This window comes from Stigmatopora nigra, chromosome 12 (assembly GCF_051989575.1).
Source record: "Stigmatopora nigra isolate UIUO_SnigA chromosome 12, RoL_Snig_1.1, whole genome shotgun sequence".
NCBI classification, from domain to species: domain Eukaryota; kingdom Metazoa; phylum Chordata; class Actinopteri; order Syngnathiformes; family Syngnathidae; genus Stigmatopora; species Stigmatopora nigra.
The window spans coordinates 5028404-5041763 of NC_135519.1; the positions used below are offsets into that span (position 1 = coordinate 5028404).

The following is a 13360-nucleotide window of genomic DNA, read 5'->3' on the forward strand; positions in this document are numbered from 1 at the left end:
GGTTCTTCATCCTCACTTATCAAGTGAGCAGGAATGGGGGAGAAGAAAAAAAAAAACAATACTAGCAGAAAACACACAGAACAAAAGGATTAAATTCCTAACTTTACAACCAAGGATTTTATGGAGAGAAAGCTGACATTTATCTCAGAGGAACATGCTGGCAACATTGAATTCTAGTGCATTTAAAAGGAGATTGCTGCAGAAAGCTTAAAATGTAAAAGGTAAAAACTATATTTACAAAATGTAAGTACAACTCAAAGAACAATCTTAAAGACTATCAATTGGAAAACACTTAAATAACGGATATAAAAACGAGGAAAACTGAATAATCCTGCCTTCAATCCAAATACTATCCATTATTTAATGCACGCATTGGGCTCAATGGGAAGAAGAAAAAATAGCTTCAAAACAATAAACAGCAAACACGTTTTGAAGTGTCAGTCTACATCTCCTCTGGGGGTTTATCAGAACTGGGTAAAATATTTGACATGGAACTAAAGTATATGAATAACAAATACCCCATCTTTTTCAACATTCATTTGTGGTGCTTCAATTTCTAGACACACCATTAGGTTCAAATCAAAGCCTAGTAGTCGTCAGGTTGTGAAAAAGTACACATGAAAATTAGACCCTCCCCCCAAGAGCCTTCCTAAACTTCTTTAAACATGGACAAGCACAATTATAAATATATCTGATTATTTGTTATACATACTTTAGTAATGGCTAAGCATATTACTGCAGATTAGGAATTAACCGACAATGGTAATCTTCCGAAATAAAGTGTACACATAAAGTTGCATGTTTCAGAATTAATGAGAGATGACAGAGTAGTCAATCAAATGAAACAACAAAAGGCCTAGTTGTGTATAGATTTTTTTCATTTGGCTATGTATGTACATTATAATCATATATATTGTAATTAAGGGATACTCAAACATGTGCAGGTGTGGGTACAGTATGCTTGTATGACTAATGTGAAAGTCTATTTAATTTTTCTTAGTTTTTGTCATTGTTTTGCCTACAATATATTGATTTAACTATATAGGCATTTTTTGCGATCTGTGTTACATTGGTGCGCTAAATGAGGGTCAACAAAGTAGGATGGAGCCTCTACTCCATTACATGTTAGAACGACAGCAGATATATTTTTCAGCATAGTAGTCAAAGTATGGGATTATTATGATTGCACTAATTTGTGTGTACTATTACACTCCATTTCATTACATTTATGTGAGAATGTAGTATGGAGAAACAGCAGGTTTCTTTGGCGACACTCACACGAGCACACACGCTGCGCTAGAAATGGCATTAATTACTGGTACTCACATCTTGCAGGGAGATCATAGCCGCAGGTGATCTTGGCTTTGCCAGTTTCACAGCCATTTAGCGTTTGACACTCATCATAGAGACAGGAACCTGCAGCTTTGTGTATGCAACCATCGACTGAAAAAGAAAGACATAAGAGCATGCAGTTGAGACCATTTTTTAAAACATGCCCCTGTAACATGTCCAAGACAATTGAGCTTTTATATTGAGAAGGGCACAAGAGAAATGGTGATTATTTTCATCTCCACATCAAATCACATGGCCTTTCTCCAACAAGAAAGAGAGTCTGCAAGAGTCCAGTGCCCTTGTTTCTGGTAAGTATTGACGGGCTTTGAAATTAAATTAGCTGAGCTAGTATCTAATAACATCTCCACACACAGTGAGAATGAGACTGTTCTTCCTGTAATCTCTCTCTCCCCTGTCAACAGCCATCCACAATCAGATCATTAACTGTATTTTCTGCCCCATGCTGGGAAGGGTATATCTGTCCTCTACTTTGTAGCAGCGGGCCTGGTGTGATGTGGATCAGCGTTCCGATTCTGTCTTGCTCCCTTCTGATGTGTGTCCTGATTCCCCGGGAAACTCAGACCCCACCCCCTGCAAGCTTTTAATTTTACCGGGTTAAGGCCGCCATCGCTACTGATTGATGGCACGTCTTACACAAGAAGGCAGAGAGATAGAAATCCACATTATCCTACTCTGAAAGGCTGACATCCCTCCAAGAGCATGTTATCAATCACAGTGAAACATCATAAAATCTGTCTCAAGTTGTCCTGAAGAAATCCTCACAAGCCATTAGAGGATAACAATGCCAAGAGGAAGAACAACAACAGATGGGCAAAGAAAAGTGTCTATTTCCCTGTTTGTTTCCATTTGACCCAAGTAGAAGAGTGCATTTACCCTAAATTTATCTTAAGAAAATAAAAATAGGGGAAAAAAGGTCACTAAAACAACTAAACATAACTTGGAAGCACACTGAGGCTTCAAACCATCTAAGAAATCACAATACAGTATTTGCAAACTTGTGCTTGTCCACAGTGATTAGACAAGAGATGAAGTAATCAGTAGTGGTGCTGGTGGTGGTGGTGGTGGTGGTGGTGGTGGGGGTCTTTTATCTAAGTTCCTTCTAGTTTCTCAAGGATGAGTCAACAGCTGGGAGAAAGGTTTTCAAGCTCTATCAATCATCTTAAATGGAGTGAGGGACAACCGGTTGACAGAGACGAAGTCTGGTGGCTTTTTGAAAAAGTAACAAGCTTCTGACAGTGGTGTGGATATGGGGAAGTATTTTGTTCTACTGACAGTGGGAGCTACTTAAAACCCAGTAAAAAGCTAATGTAGTGGGCGCTGTGGTCATGGAATTCCATAAAAATCATAATATGATTTGCATCATAATAGCAACTAATTGTTTGATTACATTTTTCAACTTGCCATGGGCCTAAACAATCGAAAGCAATGTATTTTATTTTAGCATGTCTATAACGCAAGTGCACCCAATATAACAATGACAGTTTTATTTTAAAAACATACACTTTGCTACTGGTGGATCAAATGCGGGGCAGAGGCCCAAGATAAGACTGATGAGTTGTACTGCAAGGAAAACTACTTTCTTTCCCTTTTCACCTATGCAAAACAAGTGATTCAGGTTAGGGAAATGTAATAATGCCTGTTCTAGTTTAGAGTGTTCCCTCAGGAGTTTATGCCCCTGAGGCATTTCTCATCACAACCAAACAATTCTGATCTCTAGCCTACGAGCACCTTGGGAACCCAACAAGCAACGGCATCAGACAGTGTGCTCCATCTATGTAGCTGGAGAAAATTATTCAAAGTGATAGCTTCAATTTCTATCTGGGAGCTCCTCCTTTTTTTTTTTTTCCTTTGGCTCCCTGATGTACCATGTACGTCTAATGAGTCTGGGAATGAGCCCTCAGTGTCCATAAATATAACAAAAGATAGTGAAATGATTGACATAGTGGAAGAGCAAATTGAATTTATACATTTAGAGGAATGGGTGGAGCACCACAAGTGCATTGGGATTGAAAGCCAGAGACAATTGTAATTGAAAAAATAGGTATTGATAGATAATCTATCCATGCACAAACATGAACACACCCACAAAATAATGTGGCAGCAACCAGTTAATTCTGTCTGAGGTTTTCCACAGGAACTGTTTAATTAAAATGTCTCCGTTTGGACGTCAATGTAATTCCTAATTTAAGACGAATTTCACCGCTATCTCAGCATATTCATAAATTGTGTATGCCAGACACATTAAAAGTGCAGCTTCAGAATCTCATTATAAAAGAATGATATTTCATTTTGGGAGGGAGGAACTTCAATTTTTCTACATCATGCAGTGGAATGCAGTTTCTATCATTTTTTAAATGTATGACTAGAAACAACAGGGTACAAGATTTGCATTTATCACATATATGGTGCAATTTTATGGACTAATTTAGTTCAGAGTATTTTTAGTTTACTTGCAAAAGGATCATTTAATTCTTAAATTACATTGTAATACAGGATGATCTAACTTGATGAATATACATCATTCCATCCAAATTATGTTTTTATCCATATACTTTTAGGTACAATTGCTTAAATATATTTAATAACCAACCAGTACTACATATGAACAGTATTCATGACTACTTTTTTTGTGAAATCTTGTATATATTGGAGTATGTAAAAGGTTTATTTTTCAAATATACATAGTCATTGGTTTTAGCTAGTTACAATGGAGGAACAATTTAGCTGTTACAGAAATGGACGGTGAATGGTGTGTAACTTTAGTGTTGTTTGAATGCCCAATGCTCTGTTCCCTTCTATAATGAGGGTCCTGCAAATCTCTCTTAGGCTTCTCCCAAGCTGCCTGAAAACCAAGCTGCTTTCAATCGCTCCATCAGACACAATGAATACCTGGTCTGCTCTCATTACAATACCCTTCTTTCAGAAATAGTGTCAGCGGCAGTTTTCCCTCCTAATTATTTCTTGCGCCTCTAAGGGTTAGACTCAGGACTGGAGCCAGAGGAGGCAGGACCGGGCGGGTGGGGAACGAGTTTAGGTATGCTTGAGCTAGATTCTGCTCAGCAGGATTTACGGAAGTCTGCGTTTCATCTATTAATCTAAGAACAAGGAATAGACTGGCATTCATAAAAAGGGAACCAACACAGCCACATTTTTGTGGTTACTTTGTGGTTGTTACCTGCTGAAGGGCCCCAAAACAGCAGGTAGGTAGAAAACAGTTAAAACATAACAAAAAAATAGTAGTGCACTTTCATTTGGGAAAAATGATGTTCGATAAAAGTGCACAGTTTATGATTACATAATTGGCTCCACACAGTTTTCATGAATCTGAAAAAAAATATTTAAAAAAGTTTCAAAATAGGCCAATTTATAAATACACACTTGACTTTAGTGATCTCATTTAGAAACATTTGCATAAATGGACAGTAGGGTCACATTCAGTGCATTCTTCAATAGGTGACAATACATATTTGCATGTAAATAATTCTGAAGAGGTTTTATTATATACAACTTAGCACTAAGAACCCCAAAGTTAATTTGAAAGAATAAAAATAGTCCAATACTAACCATTAAAAGGGGTGCCTGACAAAGTAAATATACTAGCTAACTGTGTGTGAGGAATATTGCTAAATTGGGGGACTAAGATCATTTAAAGTCACTCTATGGTAGATCATTTATATTCACCTTTTTTGTAGTAACCATGGTAACAGCCTATGTCCCTTCTCCGTCACTTCTTTCAGCAGTGAAAGCCGGTCGGTGCACTTCCGCCTCTGATTTACTACACCGTTTTCTACTCAACTAATTTTACCGAAGGAGATAATGACCTGGATCAGTTCCTAATCAAGTGCCAATCATTGGACCGCCTGAGCGAAATGTCAGATGAAATACGCTCAAGCCATTGTAGTGACTCCCTTGTGATACTGGATCTGAGTAATAATTGCAACCATTTCAAGTACAACCAGAACAAGAGCTTGCCCTTTACTGTAACCATTTGGAGCTATGGGATAATCATCACCTTTTAACCAGTATTACATGGGATTTGGAAAAAAACTGTAAGTGAGATAGATAGTCACAGATGTCACTCTGTAAATAGCCAAGGTGAATGTGACATTATTCCTCAGATAATGTGTGTAAGTAGAGATAACCACAAAGGATATATGTCACTGTCTCATCGAAAATAAATCACCTTAAAGCAATCACTATAGAGTACATTAATATTTGTGTGTGTGTGTGTGTGTACATTTGTGGAAACTAGTAGAACAATGACAGCAACCTGATGACTGCAACAGACCCTGGCATGTGACAAGTAAACTAGACTGTTCATGCTGTTCCCAGAATCGTAAAACAAAGCTTGGTTTGGGTACTGCAGCTCATGTGACATTGTTTTTGGAAGCGAGGAGTCTGACAGCTGCGGACAACTTGGTGCCGAACCCCAACGGTGCTGCACTTTTTGTGGCAATCGTCAAAGGTCGTCAAAGGTTTTTTTTTTTTTTTTTTTTAACTGATCGGTGATATTTGAAACATTCTATGTTGGAGAGAGGTACCCGTCTCTGAAAAAACACATTGTGAGTTTGCCTTTTAAACTGCATTGCAGAATGGTTTACTGCACTCTGCTTATATAGTTGCTTGATTAATTCCAGTTGATTTAAATTAGGCTTCTCTAAAAAGACTAAAATGTTACAACCTATGATTGTTTACATTTAAAAATATTGCTGATTGGTGTACTCTATTTTGTCCGTTCAGAGTAGTGCTTATTGCACAGATAATTTCTTTTTTATGCACAATAAAAGTTTTTTTGGGGAAAATATAACTCATCAGTTATATGTCACACAGATCTAATATATTCGGGGATGTGACATTCAAAGATCTGCAAATAAACTCAATTGCATTCTTGCATTAATCTTTATTTACTTTTGTTATTTTACTTTCTTAGAGCCGTTTTTTCCTCTTACTTTTTACCTTAAATTACCCCCCACCCTTTTTTCTATTCCAAGCCTGAGGATTTTGCACTACAATGGCCTGGTATTTCTAGCAGGTCATAATCCCTCCACCATTACTTAGGCCCCAATTCTATCTAAAGATAAGAACGCTACTATTACCCAAACTACTCTCCTAAATATATAGTGTTCCTGTGGCATAAAAATCTGCAAAACAGCAGCAGCAGAAGCAAAGAGCAGACAGCCAGGGAAAAGTGAACCACATCAACACGAGCCAGAGGTCATCAAACACAGACCACATTCAAACTTATTAGCAAGTTTATCTCACATTAACAAAAGATACTTGGTGGTCCGTGACCCGTGATTATTCCACAAGTAAAGGTCCTTCACCCCCAGAAACTTAAAATTAAGCAAAAACACAGATATATTTTTAGCACATATGTTCCACTGTATTTTCTGCATTAAATCAGGCAATACTACAGTCTGATTTAACTAATCAATGTCCAGTGGCATTCAGGATGCTTTTTGAAGCATTTCCTACTACGTAAAGTTCCAAAATGTCACAAAATCCGGTCAGAATCCAATTCAGTATCACCTTATCGCAGACTGTGATCACAGCTGCCTGATAGAAATCCATTTGTCTTCTGTTACTCCACGTTTGTCCATTTCAGTGTGTAAGGCTCCATAATTATCAGAGATAAACACACACCTTCACTCATACAATTTCCTCACCTTCCCTCAATATCACACTCATTTTTTACTCTTAACTTGTTGCCCAGTCTTTTATTACTGACAACAACTGTGCCAATGTAGCCATTATCACCTAGTCTCATATCTTAGATTAACTTTGGCACCCCTGCTTTACTATTATTGCAACTGAAAAAGTGTCTCAATAGGATTGGCACTATTCTTCATGTCCAATCAGAGTGTGTGTTCAGGTTTTTGTGTCCATCTGTGTGAGCCTTTTGTAAACGTGAAAAATAATCGCATAACTAGCTTTTAAAATTGACATCATTACAAAAATTGTAACAATACTAGCACTAAATGTGTCAGAATCATGAACATGTTTCCAATAAACTACAAAAGGCTGTATTACTCGCTTATATAAAAAAAAAATAAACAATGGTGGGTAAGCATTGGTGACAATGTTCAATAATCAGAATACAATTCCATGAACCAAGAATTACATGTTACATTAATAAAGAAAAAACACTATATGGGATTCAAGGCTAATAAAAAAAAAACAAATGCTAAGAAAACATGGCTGTAGAATACATCAGTGTGGATCCAAGCTCAATCATGAAAGTGTCCAATGCAAAAGTTGATTTTTTGTGCCACCTATGAGACCTTTTTCTGTGCCGTTTTAAAGGATTGAGAAAAGCTGGATGTCGGAGAAGGTTGGGCAAAATCGGTTTGTTACAAACATGCTATAACAGTGTGCAAGGAATCCGCAGCAGACAAGATGAGACAAATGAAAGTAATTATTGAGCCAAGTGAGCAGCAAGCTTTAAGGCATTTGAGAGAAGGTAAGCGTGGCTGCTTCCACACGTTCTTGGAACTTGGGGCCAAAAGCTTGGTGGGCAGTTTGCAATTGCAGAAAATGAAGAGGAATGAAGCACTTCCATGAAAAACCCCTGCTTTTGATTAAAATGCATGAACAGCTGTTGCTATTACGAATGATTTCTGGAGCTAGCACTTGCAAGGCAATTTTGCATTAAAATCCCACAGCCTCGTAAAATATCAGAGTCAAGAACTTGAGTCTTTTCGACTTAGATTTGCATCGACTCCAGTCTTTGCAGTTTTATGACCTGTGACTTGACAAACTACTGTAACTGCTACGAGACATGATAATCAGTCAATTCTTGTTATCCTTGCACTCTTTGTGTGAAAGTGTTTAGCTAACTGGATAGCAGAATGGTGCAGTCTTTCAGGGAGAAGAAATATAGTTTAAGAAATGATGCATAAATATTGGATGTCATATTGTTCCGAGTGAAACGCCTTAGAAATAGTAACCTGTATCAGCAAACACATGCAATACTTCAGAAGTTAGGACTACTTGTACTGTTCTAAAGACAAAAGAGGAAAGACAGAAGGTAGTTGTTTTACATTCCACTAATTCTTGTGCAAATGCAGATGGTTGAAATGTGACTGAAACAAAACTTAATACAACAATCAGAATACAGACATGGTAATTTTTACCATAACACCTATGATTGTTCAGTGATGATAATTGGATATGGTGGAAAGGATATGAGGGGCTCAACTTATGACTGTGAGTGGACGGGGTAATATTCATTTTGCTTCTTGCTGAACTGTGCATGTTTGAAAGGCCTCAGGCAGTAAACATTTATGAGGAGTTGCAGTGAACTATTGCTCTATTGGTAGCAATTTCTCAAGGAGGCTGCAACGGAAAATGTGTTTTAAACTTGCAGGTTTATGATGCACAGTTCTCTGTGAATGTCTCTACTTCATGTTTGCCTTAATGCCTTTTTACCTTTTGCCCCAGTAGTGACCAGTTTTTTGGCACAAAATACATTATGTAATAGTTTTTTTTAAAGGGAAGCTGCATTTGGCTGCTTCATTACAGAAATGAACTAAGTTAACCGACTGGCTTCAAGAGTTAATTAGTTAGTACAATATGCACACAAACTAATGAAATGAATAAGTAAACACTGATTAAGAAAGTTGTTTTTTTTCCCTCACAAACATGAGTGTTTGTTCGCTTTAATCTGGTTCATTCAAGTGAGTAATCAAGAAAAAGTGTTGCATGAAAAAGTAAATACCAAAAACACTCCAATCTTGGCAAATTCACTCATGTAAAAATAGAAATCCTTAGTTGCCAAAGAGCAGGCCATATTTAGTAATAGAAAAATATAAATTAGAAAAACATTGGGTCAATATATTCTGACACTTAATCACCAATATTTATTTCCTCAAACTTGGAAAAGTCAGTAGGCAGCGTCCTTTAAAATTACACAATTGTTAGGCTTTGAAGAAGCCAAACAAAAGCAAAGCTTTGAATAGAACAATACATTCATGTCTTTCACGGTTTGGAGACAAAGCTACAAGTGGATTGCCAGTGTAGAATCTTGTCAAGTGATTTATCTGACTGTGTCTTGACAACTTTGGAGGCAAATCCCCAAGTATGCTATCTATTAAATGAGCCTGTGTCAGCGCGTGGTAGATAAAGCGTCCACAGCTGCCCATTGAAACGTTTTCCTCAGGCCCAGCTGTGACACACAAATCAAAGACTCCGACACTGAAGCCAAACGGCACATCACAGCTCACCTTTACATAAATGCAAACAACAAAACCCTTAACAACCTGCTATTCATCTTTGAGTAAAAATGCATTTTACAAACACTCCCAATGATAAATTGTTTTGTTGAAGCATTTAGTCTTGTAAAGTTGATTTCGAAATACATTCTCAATACCACATTGGTGAAGGTAATTGCTGAAAACTAACACTCAAGGTGTCAAATTTCAGTATGGTTCTCAACAAATCATGATATTCTTGAAATAATGTCCCAAACTTCCATCCTCACAAATTTGCCTTAAAGCTCATTATACGACAACAAGTATTCAATTTATTTCAATTTTACCATGTAAACTGGGGTAATAAACTCATATGCACAACTTGGTCACAAAAAAAATGGAAACATCCACAAAGTACTAAAGCCATCCTCTTTTCTGGTTCAACCAATGCAGAGCAGAATATCTTGCCTTATAACTCAAAGACCTCATTTGAAAGAAGGACGGTCCATAAGCTTAGCCTTGTCACTCTGTGTTCCTTAGCAGCAACATGAAACAGCTCTTGGCTCGCCACCCTAGTCCACACATATTTTGTTGTCCTCCCACCACCTTCCCTTATGTTAGCCTGTGTGGTCTAGGTCTTTTATTCTAGGCTATAGTTCCACTCTACTATTTGAGAAACCTTACTGCGGAAACAGTGACTAACAAAAAAATGGGGCTTTTATAATTATACAGAGATGATTCCAGGCATTTCCTGCTGGTCCTTTTAATTAAGTAGATAATTTTTCTCCAGAGGACACCAGCTTTAACATACTTACCGGCTATTTCAAAAGCAGACTTTTGCCCCTCTTTTATATAGCAGTAAAGACCATTTTAGTTAAATCAAGTCATTGTCTGGTGTTGAAAAGGACAGAATGTGATAGTAGAAATATATTTCCTAAATTTTTCAATGTTTTCTTTGATTGACTGTAAAAAGTATCCTAACATGGCAACAGAAGGTGAATCTTAGGGTGAATATTTTATTGAATATCTCTCATCTATGTGAATGGAAAAAGTCCAATAATGATGCAGACTTCCAATAACTCACCCATTTCACTCCTTGTAATATAACCGCAATGCACCCAATGCAGCACCCTCGCACAACCTGAATGTAATATTGGGTTAGATGGTGTGAGCGCAATGATAACATCAGGTTCTAAATAGAATTTATTGTGCATTGGGTTCAGCAACAAATGCATGTGAGCCAGCACATTTTGTTTTCTGAGAAAGAATATAGCTTGGAGTATGTGCTTTTGTTGATTTAAAAGCTTAGTCAAAGGTGAGATAAATGATAACCGATTAATTAAAATTGACACTATCACCACATATTTTTTTGGGAGAAAAAAAGCTGGGTGTACTTTGAACTAGTCGCCATCCAATCACAAGGCACATATATAAATAACTGTTCCTGTATGTAGATTATATTTACTCAGCTTCCTTAGCAAAATCTGAAACTGTTAATGTAGCAATGCCAACATATTGTTCATCATCAAACTGTAAATAGCATTCAATGTGCATATGTGCATGCCTCGAGGTGAAGTCCATAATTACAGGACACTATTATGAGAAAGGTAAACTTTCACAACATCACTTTTAAGGGAAGTGAGTGGTAATGGTCAAATTCCTTCTTGTGGCTATGAAGTCATACTATTGCTTACCAACTTTTGATTGTCATTTCTTCGGTATGCGTATGTCTTTCCATCCATGTATAAGAGCAAATCGGCAAATAGCACAGTGCCAGGATTCAGATTTTATTGTGTTATTATCATTTATATTAGTCTATAATAAATTCTCGTCAGGACTCATTGCAGGTAGAGTTGATTATCACTTATGGGCACTCGGTGGGAACCACCTGACCTTTCTGGAATGATAAGTGGACTTACAAATATAGTGAACTATCACCTATGGGAATATTTATCGTACCTTTTTACTTCAAATGTTTCAGGTCAGCATTATGTCACTGAAGAGGTCTCGCTGCAGCAGTGATAAATGTTGAATGAATAACAAGCTACACCTATTCTTATTCTTAGTCTAATGGCTTTTGAAGAGCCCCCTTAAGCAAGTTGTGATCAACTTCTCCAACTTCACACCAAGACAGCATATATTAAATTCATGTATGGCATTGTCTGCAATGCCGCACAGAAGACATTTAAAAAAAACAAAAATATGGTCATACGACTGTTTTGCATATCAAAGCCAACCCTTGCTCACACACACAATTCCTACCAGATAAACCGAACAATAGAAAATTTTAATGACAGTGATGTCTTCATCGAATTGTCTTGGAACTAAGCTGCCAAATATGATCAAGATTTCCTGTAACAAGTAGCAAGTGAGGTCAGCATGTTGGTTATTGTATAGACAAAAAGTGCAAAAAAGAGAAAAGGCTATTTACTAGTTAATGTGGCATGACTTATTCTCTTCCATTAAAGCCGTTTGTCTGACATTCATACGAAACTGCTCTTCAAAATTAATGAAAGTGAGTGCAAATACCGGGCTTGGAGCCAAGGATTGTGCCCTGTTTAAGACAGCAGCAGAATGGAAAGCTAGCCAGGTTCGCTCTAGTTCTATTTAGCTGGTGATGTTAATCAATCAACCATGTGTACTATTAGTGTGCAATTATTCAAATGATGAAATAAATTTAAATTATATATTATATTACATTACACATACATATATTAAATGCAATATATTCTGAAAAAAACCCTCCTCATTCACAGTTTTCAAGAACCAATTGACACTTCACAGAAATAAAAAAAATCTATATTGCCTGCAATACTGTTTTCAAAACACTTCTGGGGACTTGTTTACTAACAACAGAGGTTTCATCTTGGTAGATAACAATAACTTGAAAATGCTGAATATGTCAAAGAAGACTGTGATGTGTTTGAAAGAGCTGAGATATATACCTGACATAATAAAGCAAACACAGCAAGTTTAGGACGACATGGGAACAACAGCATTGTATAACCTATTTATCAAATAAATGCAATATTGGAATATATTTGTGACAGGACTGGAGGGCAGGCATAATGAATGTGTTCTCTGAAGTCATTTAGAACAGATAAAAACTAGTTTAGTTTAATTAGATTTTCAAAGGGGTGGGGGTGTTGTCCCAGTTCTCAACGAGAACAGCCTTTGTGAAGTTTCATTTAAAAGCTTGGGTGACTAAATTACATGGTAATTGTACATTTTAATAAGCTGCAGAAGTTTGAGGCAAAATCAGGCTTGATGAGCTATGCGATACAACGGGCATCTATTTTGCAGACAGGCTCGTTTCACCTCACCATCGTGTAAAGCTATTTTAGGCCGAGTCATTTTCAGCTGTTAACATACCTCACACTGCTTTACCTAGCGTTAACCATGTTGATCAACTATGCTTGGACAACACCTGGCTAAGCTTCACACCAACCAGTGAGAACAACTCAAGTCCCAAAGAAAGGCAGACAGATTTGACTACAGATACATTAATTGGATACAACCATAGAAGAGAAAGAATGACCCTTTCGATGACCCTTATCAATGAAGCCGTGCCTGGAGCACAACCTCAGGAATGACCTAGGTGTCAGAGGTTGATCCGGACAACCTCAGCTTAACCCCTGGACACTCTGGCCCACAAGGCCATTTACCATCATTTGAGGTTGTATGTTGAAAGGCTGCTAGCATATGGCTCGCATTTTATCAATTGGATTTGAACTGCTAAACTAACTGGCATGACAAGTAGATTTGTTTCCTTGCACACAAGGGCATTGTGCAAACCCAACCGCTAACAAAGTGTGCCA

At 37.3% G+C, this 13360-nt stretch overlaps 1 protein-coding gene across 1 annotated transcript in view; it reads right to left on the reverse strand.

Moving 5' to 3' along the window:
* The window catches only part of macrod2 (mono-ADP ribosylhydrolase 2), a 223478-nt gene that overhangs the window by 148488 nt on the left and 61630 nt on the right, over positions 1-13360 (reverse strand). The window contains exon 5 of the mRNA XM_077730134.1: positions 1327-1443. Within this exon, the coding sequence (XP_077586260.1) occupies positions 1327-1443 (117 nt within the window). The remainder of the gene's footprint in view (positions 1-1326; positions 1444-13360) is intronic.